The sequence below is a fragment of the Hippoglossus hippoglossus genome, chromosome 9 (genome assembly GCF_009819705.1).
Source record: "Hippoglossus hippoglossus isolate fHipHip1 chromosome 9, fHipHip1.pri, whole genome shotgun sequence".
Lineage (NCBI taxonomy): Eukaryota > Metazoa > Chordata > Actinopteri > Pleuronectiformes > Pleuronectidae > Hippoglossus > Hippoglossus hippoglossus.
Window position 1 is genome coordinate 11,465,017 of NC_047159.1, and position 27,761 is coordinate 11,492,777.

A 27,761-nucleotide genomic window follows, 5' to 3' on the forward strand; every position below is an offset into this window, starting at 1 on the left:
TGCAACACACATTTGAATCAATTCTCTGCTTCATAAGTTTAATATGTTTTACTGCAATAGAGCCACACATACAATAAATAATTCACACAGCTGACAACGTAAAGTGTAGCTAAAGGTACATAGTCCACACAGACAGTAAAAATCAAGTGCATAAGAAACACATTACTGTTGTAGGGCAGTAAACATGCTGTATTAGAGGCCGCTTTAAGTGCTAATCAGTGCTTTGGATTACAGGTGGACAACATAGCCATTCTCCTCATAAGGGGTTAGGGGTTAGGGGAAACATTACATAGAGATTTAACAATATTTAACAACATGTTGAAGATGTTTTCTCTGAAAGATCTGGGCATTCATGGACAGGTCCTACGCCAGACCATAAAATAAACATTGCATACTGCAGAACGCTGCAGCCAATGGCTCTGGATCAGGAGGAAAGATCCCAAATGGGCCCCCGGATGATAAGTACATGCACCCAGGTCTGATCAACCTGCACTGGGCCTGCCTTAGAAGAGGGTGTCTTGTGATTAAAAGGCCAAAACACCTGATGACACTAAGGTACACAACTGAAGATATGTCCCTAACATCTGCTGGTGGTCACTAACATCAGATAACATCTACTGGCAGTAGGCATTAATTAGTGCGGCAGAACGTAAATTACGTATTCTCCATCTTGTCCTATGTTCAAAAAGAGAAATTGTTTAGTTAAAAAAGCCATAGAGCTAATGGTGTCTCATCTACTGAGCCACATAGCTTTCATAGTACTGCCATACAAACCAGTTGCCAGTCAGATTTACCTTCTGACGTACTGTCAAGTTCAGCCTGTATCATCGATTACAAGCCACACCAAATTTGATGGCGCTAAGGCTAAGGTGCATGTCCCTAACATCCGCTGGTGACCACTAACACCTGCTAACATCTACTGGTAGTTGGTAACCTAAATTGTGCAGATGACCTTCAAACGTACAAGGGATATTTAACATCTGGTCCTATATTCTCAATAATGAACAGTGGTTGTAAAGGGAGTGTAATCAGTTCAGTCAGAGGCGTTGGTGATAACTATAAGGTGAGCTACTGTTTTATGACTATACACAAGATTATCAGAAGGTTGCAGTGTTGTCTGCAGGTCTGGCCACTTCTAAGGAGTCCCCCAGTACTGCCTCTGAGATAGTCTCCACAGCAGACTGTCGCCTGCTTGTGGCAGAACCAGATATCTGCAGGTCAGCTGGGAATATCTGTCTCAGGTCCCTGCGATTCAAACGAACTGGTGTCATCTCAAACCTTTCCTCACATTCACTAGCCACACATCTGTGTGTTTGTATGTGGTTGTCATCAGGCATGTGGTGCTCAGGTTTTTGTGAGGGCTGAACGTCAGGGTTTGGGCTGCCACTGAAATGCTCTTTGAGGTTCTTTTTGAGCTGCCGACAGGAGCTTTTGTAGTAAAATAGTTCTTTCTCCACATGCTGCAGTCTGTCTTGGAGAGCCTGTTGTTTTGCTTCATCCTCTACACACACACAGAAAAAAACAATTATGAAACAACATTTCTTCACAAATATCATGGCAAGGCAAATTAACTTATATGGCAGCATTCAGCCACAGAGCAATTCAAAGTGCTGTACAGTGGCATATTTCCTCACTTTGAAGTTCCTGCAGGAGTAGTTGGATGTTTTTCTGGTAATCTATGTGCAGCTGTATGAGCCTGCGGTCTGCATCCAGGGCCAGATACTGCATGGTGGTCTTCATCTTCTTCATTGTCCACTCTTGTTCATCAGCATCAAGCTCCAGCTCTTTACAACGTATAAGCAAATGGCGCTCTGTCTCACGGAGACAAACAACCTGAAGAGGATGGCAATGGTGGGTGAGAGTGAGACAACACAGCAGAGGAACATATTATTACACAGTGTAATAACAAAGACACTGGCTGACCCTTTTGAAACCTGCAGAGAAAAAACAAGGACAATAGTAATAGTTGATAAAATGATATCAGAAGAAAGATGGAGGGCTGAGAGGGGAGCATTAGGGAGGCAGAGGGGTGCAATTGAATTAACATTACAAATACAGTTCTGCTGTATTTCTGACTCATATTTTACTCACATCACATCACATGGAGAGAAAGCAATGGTATATAAATAACAGTGTGAGAGAAAATCTCAATTGGAATAAAAAAAAGAAGTCAGCACTCAGGTTGAGTGCTGACTCACTCAGAAACCTGAGTTTCACTTGTAGAATCAAATTTAATTTTAAAGGAAATAATGAAAACAGTGTAAAGGAAGCTTGTTGGCTTTGTATGTAGAGCTGAGGGTCTCTTATTTTACCTTGTTGAAATATTTGACGAGCAGCTCCAAAGCCTCAGGCGGCGAGAGCTGCTTCAGCTTCCTGCTGACACCACAGAGCTGAGCAGGTTCAGTGTTTTGTGACTGAGAGGACGATGAGTCGGTGATGGACAGTTTCTTCTGTATGTCCCGGATGAAGTCGTTTTTAAACTCCAGAGCTGCATCCAGAGCTTCAATAGCTTCCTCCAGCTGGAACAGGGAATGGTTCTCCTATATAAGGAGAAACAAAATATCAAAGTGCACACTGATATTTAGTTTAGTTTTATGTTCCAAAACCTTTGAAATCTATCGATCATATCCATCAGATTATTTTTAATACGTCAGATATGTTTTCTTTGTTTCTGACCGTCACAGTAAGTCCTCCGTTTTCCGTCAGCTGTGCCTCCAGAGCGTCTTTCCTCTTTCGAAGCCTTTCTCTCTCCTTCTCCAGTTCCTCTGTGGTGACTCCTGTAGTCCGCCTTGTATTGCTACTGCTCCGCAGGTTCTCCTCCACAGACTCCAACTGCACAGACACACGCAGCAGGTTCTGACTCAGAGCCTGAAAAGTTAAAGATAAAGAAAAACTTCCAGATACCAATGATTGATAAACAGACATGTGGGTGAATTATGTTCAAAACCTTTACACATACTAACCTTGCTGGTATGCAGCTTCTTGACCTCCAAATGTTTTTTCTGTTGCAGACAGGTCTCTCTGCGCTGGACCACCTCCTCTCTACTCCTCAGCTCCTCCTGCAGCTCCTGCAGCTCTGCCTGCTCCTGAAGCACCAGCTCCTCATGCTGCTCCAACCAACTGCCGTGATGTGTCTACAGCGAGGACAAGGACGTGTGGAGTGTGAGGAGGGTTAGAAAGAGCCAAAAGAGGAGGAGGGAGATGACACAAAAAATTCAGAAGATAGAACAAGTGACATAGTGAGGAGAGTTTGTACACAAAAGAAAAATGCATTTCTGAAGTGAAAAACTAAAAAATCTAACTTTAAAAATGTATTCTGCTTCTATATCAAACAGTTACGTCTTTTTGTTTGACCTTTCCCGCAAACAAACACTCAAATCTCTTCTGTCAATCACTTTCAGTGTGGATAAATCATTGTCTCTCCAGAATATTTACTACCTTAACTGGCTGTGGAATAGATACTAGAGTGATCACATATAAAACATAAAAAAACAAATTCTGGAATTTGTTAATTTTTGTCCCATCAACTAAAAAAGTTTGAAAAGTTTGTATCAACAAAACGTGCATAGAGCTTGACACAATACTTTTCCTGTTGCATCAACTAGACATGTTTGATGTTACTTTTTAAAGTGTGCAACTAACCCCACTCGGTCCAGGCTCTGTGTTGTTGTCAGCCGTCTGTCTCTGCTGCCCGAGGCTGGTCTGAATCTGTTCCCTCTGCAGACTTGTGTGTTGCAGGCTGCGATACACCTCTGATCGGACCTGCCGGCTGTGCATTGAAAGTTTTGCCAGTATGCCAGCTTCTCTGCCGTCTTGACTCTGTCTGACACATCTCTCCACTGCTTGGATCTCTTTGTCTGTCAGGACGAAAATCACAACTTTATAGAGAAGATTCAAATAAATACACTGCCAGAGGTAGATTGTCCTCAGAGTTTATCTGAGACTTCAAATGCCTTTTTCCTCCCTCATTGAGACCGTGGTTGACGGTTTATACTTTTCTAAACGCTCTGAAGCACAATCAAATCACATGAAGGGCTCAACTGCTCCAAATGACATGAAGAGAAAATCCACAGACACAGGAATATACAGTAATGACAGCACCACACCCGTTTTGTCCAGCTCTTTGATGAGCTCCAATCCCATGACCATGGTGACTGACAGATCTTGGATCCTTCTCTGAGTTACACCGGCTCTCAGTCCACCCTTCCTCACATGGCTTTGTTTGGCAAGGTCTGCCTCAGTCCCTGTGAAGAAATTGTAACTTATTATAAAAAGCTAAACAGCTTCTTAGATATGAAATTCTAATTAAAACAGGACAAGGAAACAAAAGACTGTGAAATGAAGTCAGATACAAGTTAAGTGCACCTGTGACTCGCTGAGACTGTTGTACTAATGGATTCCTGTTCATCTTCGAGTGGGTCCATGTTCGGTTTAAATAACGCCTTAAGAAACAGGAATAAAAAGCAGACTTCAGAATCAAAGATTATTGATTATTGACAGCGTACCTGCAGTACACAAGGAAACAGGATTGTAGGGGAAATACTGTTACACCTTAAAAATGTATGATACTGCGCATCCTTTGAGAGTTGCAGTCGCAGTGTTTCTACTACTTCAAAATTTGAAGAGGTGTAAAATTCAGTGTTTGTATGATTTGTGAGAGGTCAACTGAGGTGCAGCAGCTAAAGTGACATAGACAATGTTGACCTTGTCTGAACAGGCAGGTGACTGACAGCACAAAACACTGTCATCCTTGACGCCAAAATTGTAGAGTGCACTCCTGCACCCCCCCCCCCCCCACACACACACACACACACACACACACTGCTTTACAGAGCAAGAGCAAGTGAAAAACAAATGTTATCACACCGTTTCATTCAACAGGAATTGGATAATTGAGTAACTATTTGTGCAGAAATTTAACAGAAACTTTGTGATTCACAGGCCATTACTAGAATTGTATTTGTTGCAGTCCATCACTGCTGTCTTGACACAGGAAGAACCAGAATTCTTATTTTATACAAACACTCACCTAAATGCCATTTTGCCCACACAGTCGTCTTCCTCCTCTTCCTCCTCCTCCTTCTCTTGAACGCTATCTTTGCCCTCTGCCTGTTTAATGAATGGACAGCGCACCTCATCCTTTTCCTCAAGCTCAGCCAGGAGGAGGTGTCCACGTATCTTAAAGGAGGCCATCACCCTCTCCAGGGAATAGGCTTGGGTACTGGAGTGACTCTACAAATACATGCATTCAGACAGAAACATGCACAACAGAGCCATGAGCGACAGAGTGTGTGGCTGCACACGTTAATGTATGTAGTAACACTTTGTGTCAACATGCACAAACACCTACAGAAAACAACAGTGCAGCTATACCTACCATCCTGGGAAGGACGCAGTGGGGCTTCTTGCCGCGAAGGCGATCGATGACAATCTGCTGGTCCACCAGTTGTTCAGTCTGAAAACATTCATACACACACATGCATTGTCACTTTGGAACTTTTATTTGCAGTGTCCTTCTCTACTCAGCAGGTCAATCGGACTTCTCACCTGTAAACGATTACGCTCCTTTTCTTCCTCTAAGTCCTGCAGGCAGGTTTTACTCTCGTGAATAAGTTTCTCAACATCTTTTTGTGCATGTCTCAGTTCTGCATCTTTCTGCTCCAGTAGCTGCTTCGTTATGTTGAGAGCTCCCTAAAGGTAAGAGAGTAAAATATGACTTTTTTTTAACCTAGATTAATGAATAGTTTATAATTGATTACAGCCCTCTTCAATTTTAAGTCAGGATTGTTTGGCCATACATCTTACTGCTCTACTGCGTCTACTGCATTTGTTCACATTATCTCATCTAATGGCCGTGTGATATTTCTTTTTTTACTTTTATATCATTACCTGGCATCCTTGGAGATCTTGTCTGAGTTTTAATATTCGAACATGGTCTGCCTGGTCTCCAGCCCCCTCTGAATGTCTAACCTCATCATTGATGGGATGTGCGTTAGCGACGACTGCCAGTCTCTCCTGCCAATCCTGCAGCCGCTGCCCGAAAGATTGTCTGGAGATGTCTGTGAGCAGAGCTGCAGCCTCCTGTGTTAGGAGTTGGTATGGGTTCATCTTGTGATCTTGCTCAGACAACCTCATCTGGCTTGACTTTTTGATGCTCTCCTCCTCAGCAGCTCTTCCATCTGCCCTCTGCATCTCAATCTCTCGCTGCTTCTCCTTCAGCAGCTCTCTCAGTGTCTGAACTTCATACTCCAGCTCCCCTCGTCGAGCCTCGCCAGGGTCCCAGTTTGTAGGACATAATTTAACATCAGTGTGAGTGGATGTGGCTATCGGACAGTTGCGGATGTGACGAGCCTTAGCTGCAAACTGCAAAACACCCACAGTCTCAGCTACACTGTGGTGAGAGGGGCTCACACATGCCACCATCACTGTATGGGCAGTGCCTCCCATCGAATCCTGGAGGAGACGGGTGATCTTGGCATCACGGTATGGTATGTGTGTGCTGTTGCCGTTGTTACCATTGCGATTTCGAGAACGGTAAGCCAGGGCACGGATAACGTTTCCCAGCGCGAGCAGGCCCCTGTTGATATGAGCAGACTCTTTGAGCTGTGAGCCCCGGTTGCCTGTTTTTTGAGCACGTTCTGAACCGGCCAGGTCGACCAGACAGAGTTTGGAGGAGCAGGAAGACTTGAAGGAGGGATTGTTGTTGGGGAAACCTTTGACGACCTGAAGGGTGAGGATGGTGTGAGAGCGACTGGAGTGCTCATTCATCCCTGTGGTGTTGATGTGGCGCAGAACATTACCCGCCTCTACAACAGAGAGTAGCTCCTCTGCTGAGGTGACGACTATTTCTTTGGCTCCCACCACCACTGGAAACACATAGAACCACACAGTGATTATTTTTAATGCTTTTACACATTACTCTCCCCCAAAATAAAATAAAAAATAAATTCATATTTGTTCACAATTGTCAAAAAGATGTTTTCATTACCTGCGTTTCCCTTGTCGTTCTCCCTGATAAAAAGCTCTTTGTCAGTGTTATGAGACTCCAGCAGGTCTTGCAGCTCCTCCATGTACAGCTCCAAATATGTGACACGCACTGTTGTCTCAACTCCATCACTGTTCTTCTTCTCCCCCAACAACGAGAACATATTCTCGGCCACACGGTCAATGATTCCTCCCTCCTCACCTGACAGAGGTTATAGAAAGAAGAGACAGTAATAAAGTACACGTTGCCAGAGTGAAATGTTTGTCAGATACATTCTGGGTAAAATCTCTCCTGTGAGTTTAAGTTGAATTTGAGATATTTTAAGACGTCTTTTTAACACCACACAGATTAACTTGTATATACGTTTTAATGTAATACTACCAAAAGTATGAAATCTATCAACAAAAACCAATAGGGATAAAAAAAGGATTTTATAAGTTTATTTCATTAATGTTATGGAAGAAATTATAATTCTCTCTCTTTAACTATCACTCCAACAGCAACTCTAATTCAATAATGATTAAACCTAATCTGGATAAGAAGTAGAAATTGGATGGTTGAATTGGATAACCACTAAACTAACTTAGAATAACTTTATTATTTTCATTTACATTTTTAAAAACTCGTTAGAGCTTAAGCTTTGCAGATAAATAAATTTAGCAGAATAAAGGGGTATATTATGGGAACATTTATATTATTTAGCAAAGAAGCAAACTGATTTCTTTACTTTTTGGTTGATATGAAATGTAATCACAGAATGACTGATGTTGAGGAGCTTCTCAGTAAAACCTACCCAGGTTCCCTCCTCCGAACGTGTACGTCTTCCCTGAGCCGGTTTGTCCAAAGCAGAACACAGTGGCGTTGTCGCCCCGGAGCAGGGTCTCGACCAGCGGCTGGACGCAGGAGTTGTACACCTCATCCTGGGTGGCCGTGGGCCCGAACGCGTGGTCGAAGGAGAAGAGTCGGTCGGAGCCGACCATAACCTGAGTGGAGTCCGGTACTATCCGCACACATACCTTGTGGTTCTGGATGAGTTCATGGGGAAGCAGCGGCCGGACACGCAGCGCCACCTTGACACACACCTCGGTCATGATGCTGAAGTGAAGGCACGGGGGAGAAGCAACGGTAAAGTAAGTAAGTAAGTAAATCAGTCTCATCAGATTTTGACATTTTAAAGACTTTTTTTACATTGGAATTATACATTCATCATCCAGTATTTTTTGCCACTGAATTTCAGTCTTCAAATTTTTCACTTTTATTTTTCAATGTTCACAAATTCTGTTGCAAAATTTCAGATCAAACATCTGGGATACCAGGGAAAAGCAATCGATTGTCTCACGTCCAACCAAACCTCCAGCCAATCAGGTCATGTGACGTCCTGTGTTGCTTGCAACATGCTTTGTTGGAACTGTGACGGTCGAAGGAGTAAGTAAAATACCCTGTCTAAAGATGACAACTCTGGCTGAGTGTATTCACTGATTGTGTATTTCATGTTAAAACGGATTGTGGTCATATTGCAAAGTTTGCTATATGTGTCCCCATAGGAGGTGCGTATGCTTAACGATGATTCATCTACAGCGGGTTACTCAAAGAATAAGAGAAACCTGTGCATGTTTATTTCTCTGTGTCGTAGTCTTTCATTTTTGTCAATATAAACTTTTAGCAAGGATTAGAAAAAATAAAGTAACGATAAGGGATTCGAACCTCTGGTCTCAACAAAACAAGCGCACAGTAAGATTGATGACAATGGGTCAAAAGTGACCCGGCTCAGTTTTAATTTTCTACTGTATATCTTTGCAGTGAATACATCATTCAGTATTTCAGGTATTCGCCATTTGTTTGTTTTTGATCTTCACAAATCCTTATTTCAATTTTTCCTTTGTTACTTTTGGAATAAAAATCATTTTTTGTATCATTACCCTTCTAATGCACAACATGGGTCAAAAATGACCTGTATTCATTTCCTGTGTTAATTCATGCATGGCTGAGTGTTTATTTGCTATATTTTTAAAATAAATGTATTTTATCATTTAATATTCCAAGTGTTCGTTAAATATCTTGTTTTTGATTAACACAAAGAATTATTTTCCTTTTTCCTTTCTTACTTTATAAACAAACTGAAATTTTGTATTTCTACATCACTTTTACACACATGGGTCAAAAATGACACATACAGTATGTATTCACTTCGGAACACCTACCATACATTTCACAAGGCTGTTTTTGCACATCTGATGCATGTAAATCTTATTTTACACACTGTTCCTAGTGAGAAAGAGAAAAATGTACCACACTAAGTATCTGTTAGCTAGCTAGTTTCTTTTCTGGCTAGCTAACCATAGATAGATCAACTAAATAAAACTCGAAATATAAAAGTATGTACTTAATAGACTGATTGATATACATTTGAAAATATGCTTTTGATTTTCTTTATCCAGAGTATTAGTATGGCTGGTCCCCATCATTTCAGACTCACGGCATAAGTGGTCAAAAAGATGCTGTAGGAAGAACAGGATGAGGAGTCAGAAATCTCTGTTGCTGAGGACCTAGACTTTGTTCCACATGATCAAGCTGGAGTTCTGTTTTTTTTCTTGGAATCCAGCTCGGCTAAATGAAGAAGGCTCCATTGATGACATAGAAGACTCAAGTCTTCTAAGTCATCAAAAAGCCTTTGATGACATAAAAGATAGATAGATAGTGGGGCTGGGGCGTAAGGAAGGTGGCTGCGCACAGTCAGAGCACAGACTCACCTGAAGAGTGAGCTGAAGCGAATAAAACTGCCTACGATCATCTACCATAGGTCCCCAAAAGGCGGACCGCGGTCCGGTACGGACCCAGAAGCCGTGCTATACGGACTCAGACCTGTTATTAGATTGTGAAAGAGCGTTTCTATTTTACCTGCGCAACTCTCCTTGAACTTACGGTAGTCTTATTTTAACCTGCACTGCTTTTTCCGTCTTTACGGTAGTAAATCCTGGCAGCACACGGTGGAGTTTACATCACTGAAAAAGAGAAAGTGGGAACAAAGAAAAGGTGTTAAAGCTGTTTAGTTGTTGATATTTGTTCAGATTGTTTATATGCGAAATGTAGTTATATTGCAGTATTTGTTTTAAACATGACTCAAATAAATAAATATGACTATAACATGTGCAATAGTGGATAGAAACTATAAGAGGTGAGAAGTTGTACAGTCTTATTGCTGTGGGCAGGAAAGATTTCCTGTATCTGTCTTTGCGACAGCGGAGCTGAACCAGTCTCTTAGAGAAAGTGCTCTCATCAGCTCATCAGTTATCAACAGTACTCACTGGAATCGCGACTGCTATTTTGCAGAGTCTGCAGAGCTCGAAAAACACTTTGTATGGCTCTATGAACAGTACCAGCTCTACTTTACTAGAGGTTCTCTGCATACTGGTCTGTATTTTGCTTTCTAAGATTCGGCTGAACTGACGGAGTTCATGCCTCAAGTCCTCAGTATTTGAATCATACAATCGAGCAAATGAAAACACAGCTGTCTCTTTCAGAAATACATCACTATTGGGGTTTAGAGCTTGGATGCTATTCATTATGTCCCAGTTTGTCTTTGAAAACCGCCTCTTAAGCTCATTGAGCATCTGATCAATGAGCTGTATGAAACCTGTCTTTATCTGATTCTGACTCTCTGTCCAACAGTAGTCACTACAGTGTTCACCAGGTTTAGAGCTTAGCCTTTTTTGTTGTTTTGCAGCTGGCTGTGTTGCTTTATCGCGCTGCTCAGAAATGTTCTACACCTCATCCCACAAGTTATCAAAGAATGACTCCTTCCTGAAGTCATTCAGTGTTTGAACTAAAGCACCAACTAAGTCAACAGCTTTTGGAAAGTCAAGTGATGAAGACTGTAGCATAACAGAGAGAAGTTTTGTTTCTCCAAACACTTTATGGGGGGGGGGGGGGGGGGGGGGGGGGTAACAAGATGCACAATGAAGTCAAGATCTACCTGTGACAGCAGACCTGGAGCCTCAATACATCTTTCACCATTCCGCTCTTGGGCTATATCTTGCAGTACTTGCTTAAGGGCAGGCAATCTCTCCATACTGTTGTCCACTAGGTGGAGGGGAGGGTGCTCGTGGTTGACCATGATGGATAACAGTTTGTTCTAAGCCCTCCTCTCCACCACCACTTTAAAAGAGTCTGGTTTGCAGCCAATGACGGAGCCAGCCATCTTAATCAGCTTGTTAAGTCTGTTGCTGTCGCCGGTGTTGATTTTAGTAGTTGAATATATATACTTTTGAAATTGTGTACATTGAAAAATAAAATTGAAAAATACTTACATTTACTTGAATAGATAATGGAGTTTTATGAGAAAGAAGCTGAAGGATGATAAGGACGGTTTGTCAACTGAACTGTTTGTCGGTTGCCCGGGAAACCGCCACCACCACAGACCTGCAGTGGACGAGAGCAGAGGAGGCGTTCAAGAGCGTCGAAGAAGGAGGAACTCGTGGGCCGTGAACGCGACAGCGCCGTCTTCTGGAAGGGCTGCCTTATTATTATGTTACAAACTGTTTCCTCTAATCAATGTTGTAAATACGTTATTTTAACATTTTGTGATTCTATTTTTCTGATCACCGTGATATATGTACTTTAACCTATACTTCAATACAAAATACACAAAATGTTTCACTATCCAGTACAAATCTCTGCTATGATTTTTCCTAAAAACACCATTTTATGACAATATTCATGCAAAGGTAGATATATATATTATATATCAGTTCCATCCCACCTGAGGTAATACAGTTGCCTTTTCCTGATATATTTATTGTAAACTGTTGCTTCCCTTCTTGCCTTCTCTTCCTGTCCACCTGCCCAAATTCTGGATGCTTCCATATGATTTGAGTTATTAAAAAAAAAAATTAAAGATTTTGAGGAAATGAAATTTCAGACTTGTAAAATCAAGTGACTACACATTCTGGCTGCTTTTAGTTAGTACAAATAATGTATTTCTTCTTAACATTGAAAGTATTTCTGTTTGACCATTCCAAACAACTATAATCAAAGGTACATTTTACTAGATTTAATATAATCTGGTAAATGTATAAAATATATGATATAAATCTTTTTTAAATTAAAATAGTTTTCAGGAATATGATCCGCAGAAATGTAGCTATATTGCAACACTTCTGTAAAGGAAGTAAAAAAAACATATTTCATCAAAATGTTTTATTTTCACTGTTAGTATTGGTTCAAATTGCAGCAGATTTACAGTATGCACATTGAGATCACTTGTTGGAAAATGTTCCATCTCATTAGCAGTAAACATTTTTAATTGACTGTAAATGGACAACGGTGATACGACCCACACAGACAAACAAGCCACATTAAAACTTCCCACCTGTTTCCATTACAGATTGAGAGAAGCCCATTCGTATGTATCTCTGGCACAGGAACATGCTTGGCTTTATCCCAGGGAGAGGCACCAGTGCCAAGGCTGCACACTGAGGAAGTGCAGCCTCCTGTATGTGCGGCTGCCAGACAGCTCATCAGTAGTAAATACAGCGTGTGCGGTGTATGGGAATGTGGGCCATCTCTTTATGATGCTGTTTGGCAGTGCTTTCCAAACAAGGGGCCAGGTAAGAGGCACAAGGTGAATCCAAGTGCTCATTCATGTGGAATGAAGAGTTCTGCAACACACATTTGAAACAATTCTCTGCTTTATAAGTTTAATAGACTCTCTCAACCATTGGGCCCCGGCCCATTTGTGCGTCGTGCGCGCCCTCTACTGGGCCGTGAAATGTTTTCAATTTGATACGAGTGGGCCGCGACGACCGCATACGTCATCAGTTTGAGACGCCCAGTGACAGGTGAGCTAATGCTAACCGCTAGACTGTAGTATTTGGAGTGATGGAAAAGTTTCTTAAGCGGAAAGACAACGACAGTAACGCTACTAATCCACCAAAAAACGAGAAATTTGTACGTTGGTACAAATTAGGCATTCCCTATGACTTCCGGGAGGGCTCGCACTAACGTGATTTCGTCATACGTAAGCTGTTACACGTGCACCTGAGCGGTCCAATCACGCCGTACCCATGATTACGCGGCACATCATTGTCACAGTCATGGCTAACGGGAGCAACTCGATCGCGTCGCTAAAAGAAAAGTTCAGTCGTCGTAGCAATCAGGATAAATTGGCAACCAAAGAAGTAGGACCACACAGACCGAATTTAAACATCAAGCATGCATCTACAAAAGGAGGGAGATGTTATAAGCGGGGGTTTCCCCGGAGCTGGTAGGACCGGGAAACATGGTTAACAGGATGAGAACTAGCTAACGCCTTGTTTTGCTACCTGTCTTCTATTTCACCCCGACGTCAGCAGGGACACAGCGTGGACAACCACTGGCGTCACTGACATGCGTCATCTGCCAGAGGAGGTAAGAAAAACACGAGACATCAAAGCTGCACGTGGACAGTGATTGTGTGGGACGTGACTGCGCTCATATCTTTCCATTAGTTGAATGGAAACAAAATGTTTGATTCATTCCACATTGTCAGCCCCAGTTCCACTGCTCTTTATAAATAGAAGGCAATGGCAACAATAATTTCTTTGTTTAATAACACAGCTAGCTACAAAATAAATGTTCTTGATTTGCTGAACCTTAAATAAAACGTTATCTGATGACTCACTTATTTTATCAATGGCAAAACAGGTCTCTTCATATTCAAAGGTACTGATGGATGACATTTTATCTGTTGACCACAGTGGATTTTTCAGTCATTTTAGAGCCAAATTAATTGTAATGATGACCTGTCTACAAAATAACTGTAGAGTATGTAGCCTGAGGAACAATCCTTGTCTTGTGGTTACTGGTGGTATTGCTATGTGAGGTGACCAGAAAAACACATTTTATGCAAATGTACGTAAGTCAATGAGACAATGTCTAGCTGACTTGAGTTTATTTACCCACTAAACCGGTAACCTTACCCATCATCGCAACAATTGCGCCCCCCTGAGAAATTTGGCAGGAGCCGCCACTGCAGTCGACTACTTCAAAAGAAAAGAAAATGGACTACAAACACAGAAAAGGTCTATCGTCTCTTTGACAACAAACTCAAAATGTGCATTGAAAGACAGCTACTTGGTCGCGAGACGTGTGGCACAGACTAAGAAAGCCTTCACGATAGCGGAGGAATTGGTGCTACCTGCCGCTGTGGATATGTGCCGCTAGATAATCGGGGAGTCAGCCGCGAAGAAGCTGCAGACAGTCCCGCTGTCAAACGACACAGTGAGTCTGCGAATTTTAGAAATGACCTCGGACATACAGTGCCAGGTTGTGGAAAGAATTAAAGGCAGCCCAATTTTTTCTTTACAACTAGATGAGTCCACCGATGTCAGTAGTGCCGCATTACTGTTGGTATTTGTTCGCTATCGTTGGGAACCAGTTTTTTTATGTATACATTGTATTCGATGGCTTTCTGTAAAACAGGGAATGGCTTTGTTGTAGATATTTAATACAATTAAGATATAACAAAGACTAGAATCAATTAGCCAAAAAACAATTAGGGTTCAATAGTTTCCTCCAGCTGGAACAGGGAATGGCTCTCCTATATGAAGGACAAACAAAAATCAAAGTGCACACTGATATTTAGTTTAGTTTTAATTTACCAAACCTCTGAAATCTATAGATCATATCAATCAGCATTTTTTATTATGTCAGTTAAGAAAAAAAAGACTATAAATGATGTGTTTCGGTTGTGCTGTATTACTGGACAGTAGAACCTCTAGCTGGTGTGCACATTCAAACACGGATCCAAGAGCCATTTAACCATTTATTAGAGGTGAGGTTGATGAAGGGTAGGAAGGATGGTATAATGGAGGATTTCTGTTCAATGAACAAAACACAACTCTATCTTTCCATGCCAAAACAATAAATACAAAAACAAAAGTGCAAACGGTCGCTTACATATTAATGCATCCTCTAGGTTAAGAAGTAATACTCTCCGCCCACTCCCAGTCTCATAGAATAGACATTTGGCCTTGAGATTCTTGAACAGATGTTTTCTATGTTCCTGTCCGTCACAGTAAGTCCTCTGTTCTCTGTCAGCTGTGCCTCCAGAGCGTCTTGCTCTAATGGCCGTGTGATGTTTCTTTTTTAACTTTTATATCATTACCTGGCATCCATGGAGATCTTGTCCGAGCTCTTAGTCTGCCTCAGTGTGAGTAGATGTGGCTGTCGGACAGTTGCGGATGCGACGAGCCTTAGCTGCACGCTGCAAAACACCCACAGTCTCATCTACACTGTGGTGAGAGGGGCTCACACATGCCACCATCACTGTATGGGCAGTGCCTCCCAGTGAATCCTGGAGGAGACGGGTGATCTTGGAATCACGGTATGGTATGTGTGTGCTGTTGCAGTTGTTACGAGCACGGTCAGCCAGGACACGGATAACGTTTCCCAGTGCGAGCAGGCCCCTGTTGATATGAGCAGACTCTTTGTGCTGTGAGCCCTTGTTCCCTTTTCGAGCACGCTCCGAGCCGGCCAGGTCGACCAGACAGAGTTTGGAGGAGCAGGAAGACTTGAAGGAGGGATTGTTGTTGGGGAAACCTTTGACGACCTGAAGGGTGAGGATGGTGTGAGAGCGACTGGAGTGCTCATTCATCCCTGTGGTGTTGATGTGGCGCAGAACATTACCCACCTCTACAACGGAGAGTAGCTCCTCTGCTGAGGTGACGACTATTTCTTTGGCTCCCACCACCACTGGAAACACATAGAACCACACAGTGATTATTTGTAATGCTTTTACACATTACTCTCCCCCAAAATAATGTTATTCTATCATTTAATGTTATTCAGCTTATCAATACCGTGATTTTGACTGATCACATATATTGACTTCTGCAGTTCCACTGATCAACGAGCTCTGCAGATGTAACCAGGGTTATCGCTTGGGTTTGGAGTCTATGAATCTACAATGGAAATCCTGTGTTACAATGTAGGGGTATAGAGTTTGTAGGACGACCATCACAAAGTCACAGGGGTCTAATTCAAAGTTATTTCTGAGGTGCATGTGTAGTGTCTTCAACTCTGCGTTGTGGATAACCATGAAGAGAACTCCCAAGGAAATGTCTTCCCAATTGATTTCTTTCTTGCACAGCAACAGCCGTACAGATAACTGGGACCTTCACCAACTTTTCTTATTCACACTGACCCCCAGTGTATATCTGCAATGGTGGAAACACAAACAGTGGCTTTCATGAGTGTGCTGCATGCTCAGAGCCTGTATAACATGCATATCGTTACTTTTAGCTTCCAGCTAACAAAAACAGTCATCAGTAAGCATGCTGATGATACATGTGCACCGCGGCTTCGCAGCAGACACACCTCTTTATCCACATGCAGATTAACACAGAAACAGAAATAACTGACAACACCAAAGACTAACGTGAAATCACTAGAATAACATCACATAACATCTCTAGTAACTTATTCTCCTATTTACAACATTACACTAACAAAAGTGGAGAGAGCAAAGAAAGTGCGTACGTGCCGAGAGAGTCCAGAGCAAAGAGGAAGTACAATAGCGGAATCGCGAGTAATAGCGCTTTCAGAATAAAACGCTCGCTCTAACTCCGGCACTACTCCTCGCCATCCCACCTCCCAAGAAGACACTCAACACAATACCCAACCTTCTCATGTACACAACTATAAAAGAACAGAATGATGGAAACTCAACAAAAAGAAACAAACAAAAACCCTGTGACACCGGAAGTGGCGATCCGCCTCCAATAAATGTCAATATAGCGCAACAACAATATACCCCTACTACACATGGCAATTCATTTTTCGAAAAACTGAATGCTACATTATGTTGGTCTCTGATTTATGAATTAATCTTAAAGTTGTGTCTTGCATGTCCAGCCAACCTTATGGAGGTTCAGTGATCTTTTTCTGAAGTACACTCTCGGTACATTATTAAAAAAGAAAGGAAAACAAGTGACATAATAACTGTGGAGCAACTAATGACTGAATGGCATGTCCTTCAACAGGATTGGTTGAAACAAATAGATGCAGGGTGGATGAAAGGACAAAATCCACAAAGGATAACATGTAGCCATACTATTAAAATGTTGTGAGCTTGTTCTCTCACATGTAAACATGTAAAAATAAATTCATATTTGTTCACAATTGTCAAAAAGATGTTATTACCTGTGTTTCCCTTGTCGTTCTTACTGATAAAAAGCTCTTTGTCAGTTTTATGAGACTCCAGCAGGTCTTGCAGCTCCTCCATGTACAGCTCCAAATATGTGACACGCACTGTTGTCTCAACTCCATCACCGTCCTTCTTCTCCCCCAACAACGAGAACACATTCTCGGCCACACGGTCAATGATTCCTCCTTCCTCACCTGAGAGAGGTTTTAGAAAGAAGAGACAGTAATAAAGTACACGTTGCCAGAGTGAAATGGAAAAAATCATTCTTTTCTCTCTTTAACTATCACTCCAACAGCAACTCTATTTAAATAGTGATTAAACCTAATCTGGATAAGAAGTAGAAATTGGATGGTTGAATGGGATAACCACTTAAAATAATGAATTACATTAATTTAAGGTCAGAGGAAGGAATAAAACTCATAATTGAAATAAAGGGTTGCTTTGCACATACAGTAACGATGTGATACTCCAGTTTTTCTAATCTTTAAACAGTAATGATTTTTGGCTCAGACTAAATCACTCCCCCAGATATGATTACATAGATATGATGGGGGTGATGAGCAAATACTTGTAACCCCGTCAGAGCCTACAGGTGGATGCTGGGGTGGTGGAGGGGCTGAAGCAACTGGCAGCAATGCTGACGCAACAGCGCAAACAAAGGTAGTGATGGGAAATTGTCTCTGCTTAAATAAACCGCCTAATAAGGTGGGTGTGTATTATAGATTATTGTGGAGAGTGAGGTATGTCACATGATTGGAGTAGCGCAGCTTCAGTTGGCTGCTTGAACTAGCTCGCAAGCGTAGCCCCAATTTGTCACGATAGCAGCGGCAGTAACTATTTAAAAAACTCCTAAGACCTTAAGCTTTAAGGGGTATATTATGGGAACAACTATATTATTTAGCAAAGAAGCAAACTGATTTCTTTACTTTTTGGTTGATATGAAATGTAATCACAGAATGACTGATGTTGAGGAGCTTCTCAGTAAAACCTACCCAGGTTCCCTCCTCCGAACGTGTACGTCTTCCCTGAGCCGGTTTGTCCAAAGCAGAACACAGTGGCGTTGTCGCCCCGGAGCAGGGTCTCGACCAGCGGCTGGACGCAGGAGTTGTACACCTCATCCTGGGTGGCCGTGGGCCCGAACGCGTGGTCGAAGGAGAAGAGTCGGTCGGAGCCGACCATAACCTGAGTGGAGTCCGGTACTATCCGCACACATACCTTGTGGTTCTGGAGGACTTCTAGGGGAAGCAGCGGCCGGACACGCAGCGCCACCTTGACACACACCTCGCTCATGATGCTGAAGTGAAGGCACGGGGGAGAAGCAAGCAAGTAAGTAAATCAGTGTCATCGGATTTTAACATTTTAAAGCCTTTGAATTTCTAGCACTGAATTCTTTTACATTGGAATTATGCATTTGTATTTTTTACCACTGAATTTCAGTCTTCAAATTATTTTTCACTTTTATTTTTCAATGTTCACAAATTCAGAATCAAAAATACAAGTTTTAAAAATTCTAAGTATATATATTAAACTACTAAAATCCACAACGGTGACAGCAACAGACTTAACAAGCTGATTAAGAAGGCTGACTCCGTCATTGGCTGCAAACCAGACTCTTTTAATTATTAATAATAATTTTTCCTTCGTCACTTTTTGAATAAAACTCTTTTTTGTATCATTACCCTTCTAATCCACAACATGGGTCACAAATGATTCATACAGTATGTATTCACTACAGAACACCTACCATACATTTCACAAGGCTGTTTTTGCACATCGGATGCATGCAAGTCTTATTTTACATACCATTACTAGTGAGAAAGAGAATGTACAACACTAAGTAGCTGTTAGCTAGCTAGTTTTCTTCTGGCTAGCTAGCCATAGCTAGATCAACAAAATAAAACTCAAAATATAACAGTAAATACTTAATAGACTGATTGGTACGCATTTGAAAATGCTTTATATTTTCTTTATCCAGAGTATAAGTATGGCTGGTCCCCATCATTTCAGACTCACGGCTTAAGTGGTCAAAAAGATACTGTATGAAGAACAGGATGAGGAGTCAGAAATCTCTGTTGCTGAGGACCTAGACTTTGTTCCACAGGATCAAGCTGGAAGTTCTGGTTGTTTTTTGGAATCCAGCTCGGCTAAATGAAGAAGGCTCCTTTGATGACATAGAAGATTCATCTTCCCAGTCATCAAAGGAGCCTTTTTAGTGACATCCATAGAATTTGAAGACTGAAATTCAGTGGCAAAAATATGACTGCATAATTTCAATGTAAAAAAAAATTCAGTGCTAGAAATTCAAATGCTTCAAAAGGTCAAAATCTGATGTGACCGATTTACTTGCATAGATAATGGAATTTTCTCAGAAAGAAGCTGATCGATGATAACAATGATTTTTCAACTGAAGTGCTTGTCGGTTGCCCAGGAAACCGCCGCCGCTGCAGTGGACGGGGGGAGGCGGCCAAGAGCTGTATAGAAGGAGGAACTAGTGGCAACAGCGCCCTCTTCTGGAAGGGCTGCCTTATTATTTTGTTACAAACTGTTTCCTCTAATCAATGTTGTAAATACTGATATTTTGCTGATGTTCTCAGTTACACGTGGCATCTATTGCACTTATGTTCGTCCTGGGAGAGGGATCCTTCACATTTGGCTCTCTCTGATGGTTTCTATGTCTGTTTCCCTTGTTAATAGGGTTTTTCTTAGTTTTTTCTCACTCTTGTTGAGGGTTAAGGGCAGAGGATGTCGCACCTTGTTAAACCCTGTGACACAATTCTGATTTGTGAATATGGGCTTGTTAGAATGACCATTAGTGGCTGGATGATACAGTAGAAAATGAGCAAGAAAGGATGGTAAGGTGTAACAATCAACGTGAAGATTTAATTAATTTTTTTTAGCAGCAAGGACAAAAATGACAGCAACCAAAAGTGATCCACGCAGCCACAAAATGATGGTAAACTGGCGCCTTAAATACTATGCCACTGGTTAACCTCATTGGAATCTACCATTCCCAGGCGTTCCTTATTTCTTAGTATCTGCTAGATTTTTAGACACAATTTTATAAAGCACTTGAAACATCCTATTTACAATTAATATACTCTAATGCAGTATATTAACCCCAAAACTATATCCCCACATTCAAATAAAATAAATATAAATATACACCAACTATAGAGCCCCCCCCCCCCTTGCCTATCCTCCCACTTGGTCCCTCCTGGAACGTTTATCTGGTGTTCGTTCCCCACGGGACTTATTTGGATGTAACACCCTGGAGCGAACAGAGGAAAGGACTGAGGAGTGTTTACGCACTTTAACATACATCAAACTATTGTAACCACACTTTAATAATATATATATATATATATATATATATATATATATATATATATATATATATATATATATATATATATACAGATGCACACACATTTAACTTTAGTTAATAAATTATGAATATGTTTCTATAACCGTCGTTGTCGGATACTTATCTAACTCCCTCCTCTTTGAGCTGACTACACACCGCAGCACCTGCAGGACGACAGCTCCATCACTGGTCAAACCTCTCCACAAGTCTCAAACAATCAATGACTGGATTGGAAAGTGTGCAAATATTCAAAGTTGAAAAAGTTCTGTGCAAATCCTGCCAATAAAGTGCCAATACTGTTATGAAAGTGTGAAGTGCTGTTATTTATGTGCATAGTTAAAATATTTGTTAAAGTGCAATTAATACAGAACCCCAATTGTGCAATATTTACAAGGCATACGCCTACAGCTACTAGTAATGAATTCCCCTTCATTACAGGGCTTTACAAATAACATTTGATTGATTGATTTATTATTAAAACAAGTTACATTCACATGAGCATTTAGAAATAAAGGCTGCAGATGAATCCATCTAACTTAGCAGTACGTACATATACATATATAGTAAAGTAATGATAGCTTATTCAATTTCACATTTTGTTATGCTGTTCATACATTTTAATTGATTTATTAAAAAATACTTTTATTTGTACATTTTGTGATTCTAAATTTCTGATTCACTGTGATATATGAACTTTAGCCTATACTTCAATACACAAAATTATTCACTGCTATGATTTTTCCTAAAAACACCTCATTTTATTACAATATTCATGCAAAGGTAGACATATATCATATATCAGTTCAATCCCGCCAACACTGTTAGTGTTGGTTCAAATTGCAGCAGATTTACAGTATGCACATTGAGATCACTTGTTAGAAAATGTTCCATCTCATTAACAGTAAACATTTTCATTGACTGTAAATGGACAACGGTGATACGACCCACACAGACAAACCAGCCACATTAAAACTTCCCACCTGTTTCCATTACAGATTGAGAGAAGCTCATTTGTATGTATCTCTGGCACAGGAACATGCTTGGCTTTATCCCAGGGAGAGGCACCAGTGCCAAGGCTCCTGTATGTGCGGCTGCCAGACAGCTCATCAGTAGTAAATACAGCGTGTGCGGTGTATGGGAATGTGGGCCATCTCTTTATGATGCTGTTTGGCGTAAGGCCACAGGTAGAAGTCTATGATTGCGGAGTTGATGCTACATGTCTGTCCGTCTCGCTCCTGCACCAGTTTGCAAAGTTGATCTTTGATCAGCTCCACGGACCAAATCGAACAACCTCGGATCTCTACCTCCCTCCTGTCCCCTGAACACAGCAGCTCACCTGAAAGAAGAGCCAGAGGGATTATATTGTACTATTTCATAATTATCTTCTACATGCACAAACACTCTTGTTCTGTCTCACCTTTCTTCAGCATCTGCATCAGCGTGTCAGAGTAACGTAGCACTCCAAGGTAGACGAGAGCCTGCGGGACCCTGTAGTCTGCAAACATGGTGAGCCAGTCCATGTTGATGATGTCTCCTTCTCCTCTGGCCTCCATGACACCCCAGAAGTCTGCCACCAGGATCTGGGCTCGCTTGTACAGTGAGATTCTCTTGCACTACAACACACAGGGCAATAAGGATCATACCTCTGTTTATTTGTTCTTAAACCATTGTTGTTTATTACCAGACAGATGTTCTTACACAAAGATAATATATCGGTAACAATGTGTGCGCACATACTATAATTAGCTCCTTCACTGACTGTATTTAGTATAAAGAGAGAATTTGAAATATTGCCATATTGTCTTTGGCCAGAAGGTGGAACTCTTACATCAACATACATCATCTCCAAATCCATACGTTTATCTCAGATCACATACACTTCCTATATTCTTTCAAGATGTTTATACATGTTTTGTTTTTGCAAGATTCCACAAAAACAACCAAACTAATTTCCATGAAACTTGGTGGAAGGATGTGAGATGGGTCAGGGAGGAGCACATTACATTTTTTACTTTCATTAACATTGTAGGATAGGGTGTTTTTTTTTAAACCTTCCTTGATTTCAGAGAATAATTCATGGATCTTGATTTTTTTTAAACAGGAACATTAAGGAACTGATATGTTAAAGTGCTGGCGGAGGTAAACACTACAGAGTGACTTTCTAGTTAGACTTTGTATTTAAAGTGTCACAATGGTACAGTACATTTATTAAATGTGTAAAAAAAAATTCTTAAATCCTCAAAGAAAATGTTCCCAAATGTACTTGGCCACATATCCACCCTGAGATTGGGATTATTTTAGCACATGGGATGAATGTTGTCTTGCCTGTGATGTGGATGACACACTAAGTCAACAAGACCAAAAGTTCTGAAAACATGAACATAGTATTTGCAGTAAATATTGCAACATAACTCTGACCTCGTATGTAGCTTCGTCCTTGTAGGAAGGAATCTTCTGCACAATAAGCTCAACCATCTTGCGGGCGTCATTCCCGGCTTGGCTGATAAAACTGCGGAAACTTCCGCCATGTTCCAGCAACACGAGGCCGCCTTCAGTCAGCACCTAGGTAGACACAGTCAGTTCACATTTGACAACAATGAAGAGAAGGAGATTAACATGCACACTTACACTTGTTGAGGTAATTGTGTGACACTGATAGAGAACACACAGCGGAATAATTACATGAGTGAAAATATCATCTATCTCGTGAAAATCTGTCCAAAAACATTTTAAAAAATCGAATAATTTAGGATTAAATAATTCAATCTGGGATGAACATAAAAATCCATGTGTACACAGCTGCCACATGAATACAGCAGGACATGAGACAATACGATCTCAGACACTTAACATACCCTGCAGGAATTTGACATTGCGTTCGTTTCCTATTGATTAGAGGGATGAGATGATGCATCCTGTTTTTCTCACCACATCTGTTTTTCTCTCGGCTGAAAATAACTGCTTTAGTTTTGTGCAGTGTAAATTAAAGAGACAGCTGTGCGTTCAGAGCCGTCACGTGTTGTTTTTGTGCAGTTTTTAAACGGAAAGTAGAAAAAGCAAAGCACGACGTCAGACATCATCTTCATCACGGCACTGAAGATGAAACAAACTGAGATGCCAGAGGAAGGTTACTGAAGTGATGTGTGGATGAAGCGTATCCTTACATCCCCAGTTTCCTGGTGTTTGTGGGACATTATGGTGATAATGCTCAAACCTTGTGGCGGGCCTGCAGCATCGGCATGGGAGTTTCATTGTCAGATCGAAGGATGTGTCCGAGCTCCTCCACGCTCATCTGGGAGAAGTACTTTGGATCGGTGATGTGTATACCTGCAGACAGAGGACAAGAGAAACCTCTGGGTGGACTTATCTTTAGATAGGAACCAGTGGAGAGGAAGCTGCTAAGTTATGAAGTTATAGTGTGCTGTAAAAACATACAACTCCACAGTAACCATTTCTCTCGCAAAGGACATCATTTGCTCTGATCTCATGCTGCTGTCTAACCCTCCAGATCCCCCTCCCCTGTAACAAAGCAACCTGTGCTATTCTGGGAGAGTCTCTTGTAATTATAAAGGCCACAGCTACCACACATTGAGAGCCCTGTTCCATATGAGACATAATTGATTCATATCCGGAGTCATTCCCGCTCATTATGACTGATGCACGGGCACACGCAGAGCTACAAGCGATTTCCAAGCAGTACAGGTTCAAGGAAAGGGCGTGTGCACAACAAGTGGCTACAGCAGCGCCAAACAACAGCAAAGAGGGTAGATAATCGAAGAGAGACATCAGAGGAGGTTTGAGTATACGTCCCTTTTTCTCCAGAGACAAAGCTTTTGTCAAAGAGGATAAATCAGCTTGGGAAAAAAGGTAAAGATGTCGTGTTTCACTGTCAGAGAATGGTCCTGCCTTTTCTTCATCACTCTGACATCTCTATCTCCCAGCATGTTTGTTTATTCCATGAGGAGAAGCTGCTTTCTTCTCTGTGAAGTTTTCATGAAAAGTTGCTCCACAAATGTTAGAAGCAGCTACGATGCATCACCACAACTCCAATACTCTGCTCTGCCATGTGTACCGAATAATCCAAAGTACTATTAAAAAATAATGATGCACGTTATTCATAGACAGGTCATCTCATCCTTTGAGAAATTATACATTTTTAAAAAATGTCTCCATTCTATCTATGCAAAGCATTTTAAGACCCATGGATCAATCCAACAGATGTTGACACCAAACTGGTTCAAGCTCCAAAGTGTTTTCCACACAAGAGCTACAACTCAAGGCCTTAGATTTCCATCACACAGGCAGGGCAAACACAAATCCTTACATTTCTACCATGCTTCTGTAACTTCAGTATTTTTAGTCTTTTTTTGATTTTTATTCTGCCTCTAGTGTTTCCTCATAGGAATTGGAGGAGCCATTTGGATGGGGGGGGGGGGTGTCTTCAAGTGGAGCGGGCAGCTCCTTATGGGCACTTGTACAAGTCCTGTAGATTGGTGGCATAGTGTTTCATCAGTTCCTCAGTTTCTGTTTTTACTGATTGTTTCTTATTTCTGGGTGCTCTGTTAAACCATTGCTTTATGTGTACGAGTGTGTGTGTGTGTGTTTGTACTTGGGGTGTTCCTATATGTGAAAGGCAAACTCATGTCAGAACCCAAGCTTCTGGAGTTTATGTCTAAAAACAGATATTTTCAAAAGAGACGGGGGCTATGACTGTAATCTAAAGGGTTGAAGAACACTAACCTGTGTCTGTTAAGGAGCTAACCTAAATGAAATTCTGCCATGACTGCACCTTTATCCAGGAACAAGCTACATTCTGTGTGTCCTCCCATCCTTCATTCAGTGATTTGTTAAACACGCTCTCACCTTCGTCCATGGCTCTGAGAATGGCAGCACAAAGTGTCATGTAGCCTGTGTACGTGGTCCCTTTATGTGTCACCTCACACTGCTGAGTTTCTTCATCTGGCCAGAAGGAGAAGTTCATGGTGTCGACAACAAACACCCAGTTTAAGGCCTGAAGAGTTAAAGCAAAAAGGTTATTAAGTGAGAGACATGAAGACTATTGTGTAAAAAGACACAATAAATGCACTTTAATGCAAATGGGTTTAATGCAACCGTTCGTCTGCTTTGCTTTGTGTTGATAATGCTCATTAATTATCCTCTGAAGGATTTTTTACCCCATCACTATGAAATTCTTGAACACTTTTCACTAAATAGGAGTCATTGATATTGACCAGGCTCGACATTTGTTTTAACCAGTGGATAAACAGTTGTGAAATGCCGATTTATAGTGTTTGCAATAAATCAATGACGTCAATATTGATTAATCTGCTTGTTTTTTAAAAGATCATAAATCAGTAAAAGAATGGCACAATGTCGTAAAGCCACATGTGACCTATTCAGATCTCTTGATTTTTCTGGCCAGCTTTCTGAAACCCCAACATACCTATATAAGATGTATAGATATACATCAATCAGAAAAGTAGCTAATTAGAATTTTCTGTTGACCGATGAATCGACTGACTGTTGTATGATCTACTTTTAAATGTCATAAGAAACACTAAATCATCTCGATGAAAGATATCTGCAACGGGATGATACAGGCTAAGTGAGACAATAAACTATCAGAAACCAACTGAAGCTTGAGTTTGTGTTTTGCTTTCTTTCTTTTCCATATTTGCATTCATTCATGGATTCTCTGTCCTCCCTCTCCATGCCTGAGCCTCGAGGTTTATCACTAACCGAAACCCACTCTAGTGAACATCAGTGAATCATTTCTTCTGAATCCTTTTCATTGAACACACACATACAGTACATGTAGTTTGTTTTTCACTAATTATGTGTGAAGTGAAAACTTATGGAGCGCTCCGGGAGGCTCCACTTGTTGACAAACTCCCCTGGTCAGAAGACGGTGCCGGGGCCAGTGGATTCCCCATTGTCCAGCCACTGGCAGTCAGAGCGTCACTGTGTCGGAGAGAGTAGAGCATCTCTGCCGCCTTCTGCACCCCCTCCTCCTCCACGAACACGTCCTGACTCCGCTCTGCCACGAACCGGCCGGACTCACGAGGAAGAAGAGGCATCTCCATGACGGATACTGTGTGAAGCAAAGGAATCAAGTACTGTACCAGGGTATAGATCTGTTTGTACTTGTAATCCACCAAATCCACCAAACAAAAGAGATTGAAATAAAAAATAAAAACCCATGAAACCCTCCTTTTAGGACGTACACGTTTTGGAACAGGACAGCATATATCGACAGCACTTTGTATCACCCATACATAAATGAAAATATGTGCAAGTAAAATAAAGTAAAAGAATTGAATGGTTGAATTAAAGATAATAGTTCAGATTATTATAAAAGAATCTCATGGGGTGAATATGTACTGTAGTGGTATAAAATTATGTAAAATCTCATATGAATACAAAATGATGAAACAAATACTATTCACATACAATGAATTAAACACAACATAGTAAAATACAAGAATAGAGCCATCCTAATATTAGACTGTAGGTGTTAGTGAAATAAATGAATCATCACTGGCTCTCGGGATTTTTACGACACTATTCCGCACTTTGTGTGACTGAATGAAGCCCACGTTCTCCCTCTTCATGTGATCAGTCACGTGATTTACTCTTCATGTTCGGTTTTGGATGATTTATCTTTTCCTGAGAGGATCAGTGTTGACTGCGGGTCAGTGAGAAGCCTGCTGGCGTCACACGTTTCCTTTCTACGAACGGAACGATCAAAGTGCACCAACAGCAGAACATCGACACCACAACACAAACTACATCATCAACAGCTTCAACACTGGGAATCTACCGACCAGCTTTTCATTCTTTAACTTCCTGTTCGGCGACACAGTGTTGATTTGATCTTTATTTCATGATTGGATATTACTTACCAAAGAGCAGATAGTCTCCTGCTGCTTCGTGTTTCCAACTACCTGGGTTCCCGCTGTCGACCAATCAGAGCATCCGCTGTGCAAGCGTCACAGGGTTACTGACCAATCAGAGGAAGCCAAGGGAGGAAACCAGAAGAACGATTTCCGTTTTGAATACGCAAAATAAACAGTTTATTATTCTATATAGTGTTATGTCTTCTAAACCAAAATTACTTGATATCAGATGTTTTATAGTTAAATAGATCCAGTGTAAATTTACCTTCTACAGGGAAACTGTAAAAGTTTCATTATTCCTAATCAGTAATGCAGAACTGAAATTCTTAATCA

The 27,761-nt window shown here is 41.2% G+C and overlaps 3 protein-coding genes across 6 annotated transcripts; all 3 read right to left on the reverse strand.

Moving 5' to 3' along the window:
- Nucleotides 1-17: 17 nt before the first annotated feature.
- On the reverse strand, nt 18-9,648 carry LOC117767212 (kinesin-like protein KIF27). The gene is made up of 16 exons (XM_034594634.1): nt 9,462-9,648; nt 7,779-8,080; nt 6,989-7,186; nt 5,890-6,866; nt 5,548-5,691; nt 5,378-5,455; nt 5,030-5,232; nt 4,366-4,442; nt 4,107-4,244; nt 3,643-3,857; nt 2,964-3,134; nt 2,677-2,868; nt 2,313-2,540; nt 1,635-1,833; nt 1,011-1,501; nt 18-489 (listed from the first exon to the last, which is right to left on the reverse strand). The coding sequence occupies exons 1-15, from the start codon at nt 9,464-9,466 to the stop codon at nt 1,098-1,100; spliced, it is 3,531 nt and encodes a 1,176-aa protein (XP_034450525.1). The 5' UTR covers nt 9,467-9,648; the 3' UTR covers nt 18-489; nt 1,011-1,097.
- On the reverse strand, nt 3,914-18,471 carry LOC117767216 (kinesin-like protein KIF27). 2 transcript variants are annotated; one of them, XM_034594645.1, is made up of 4 exons: nt 18,161-18,471; nt 17,165-17,362; nt 15,115-15,715; nt 3,914-3,925 (listed from the first exon to the last, which is right to left on the reverse strand). In XM_034594645.1, the coding sequence occupies exons 1-3, from the start codon at nt 18,456-18,458 to the stop codon at nt 15,159-15,161; spliced, it is 1,053 nt and encodes a 350-aa protein (XP_034450536.1). In that variant the 5' UTR covers nt 18,459-18,471; the 3' UTR covers nt 3,914-3,925; nt 15,115-15,158. The 2 variants fall into 2 exon arrangements, with proteins under 2 accessions (XP_034450536.1, XP_034450535.1); XM_034594644.1 differs by lacking the exon at nt 3,914-3,925 and having other exon boundaries at nt 14,959-15,715.
- c9h9orf64 (chromosome 9 C9orf64 homolog) lies at nt 12,323-27,591 on the reverse strand. 3 transcript variants are annotated; one of them, XM_034594643.1, is made up of 8 exons: nt 27,435-27,591; nt 26,427-26,623; nt 25,396-25,543; nt 23,747-23,859; nt 22,951-23,094; nt 21,950-22,145; nt 21,684-21,868; nt 12,323-12,546 (listed from the first exon to the last, which is right to left on the reverse strand). In XM_034594643.1, exons 2-8 carry the CDS (start codon nt 26,613-26,615, stop codon nt 12,502-12,504), a joined length of 1,020 nt encoding a protein of 339 aa, XP_034450534.1. In that variant the 5' UTR covers nt 26,616-26,623; nt 27,435-27,591; the 3' UTR covers nt 12,323-12,501. The 3 variants fall into 3 exon arrangements, with proteins under 3 accessions (XP_034450534.1, XP_034450533.1, XP_034450532.1); XM_034594642.1 differs by having other exon boundaries at nt 12,323-12,537; nt 21,675-21,868; nt 27,435-27,589; XM_034594641.1 differs by lacking the exon at nt 12,323-12,546 and having other exon boundaries at nt 21,288-21,868; nt 27,435-27,582.
- Nucleotides 27,592-27,761: the final 170 nt, after the last annotated feature.

Coding starts and splice junctions, on each gene's coding strand:
- LOC117767212 (XM_034594634.1), bottom strand. Junction 4,443..5,029: donor GTGGGCAAAATGGCATTTAG/GTGAGTGTTTGT, acceptor CTGTTTCTTAAG/GCGTTATTTAAACCGAACAT. Junction 2,869..2,963: donor AGAAGCTGCATACCAGCAAG/GTTAGTATGTGT, acceptor TTAACTTTTCAG/GCTCTGAGTCAGAACCTGCT.
- LOC117767216 (XM_034594645.1), bottom strand. CDS start 18,458: ATGAGCGAGGTGTGTGTCAAGGTGGCGCTGCGTGTCCGGCCGCTGCTT. Junction 17,363..18,160: donor GTTCGGAGGAGGGAACCTGG/GTAGGTTTTACT, acceptor AACCTCTCTCAG/GTGAGGAAGGAGGAATCATT. Junction 15,716..17,164: donor GAACGACAAGGGAAACACAG/GTAATAACATCT, acceptor ATGTGTTTCCAG/TGGTGGTGGGAGCCAAAGAA.
- c9h9orf64 (XM_034594643.1), bottom strand. CDS start 26,615: ATGGAGATGCCTCTTCTTCCTCGTGAGTCCGGCCGGTTCGTGGCAGAG. Junction 21,869..21,949: donor GATGCAGATGCTGAAGAAAG/GTGAGACAGAAC, acceptor CTCTTCTTTCAG/GTGAGCTGCTGTGTTCAGGG. Junction 12,547..21,683: donor CCAAACAGCATCATAAAGAG/ATGGCCCACATT, acceptor CATCATAAAGAG/ATGGCCCACATTCCCATACA.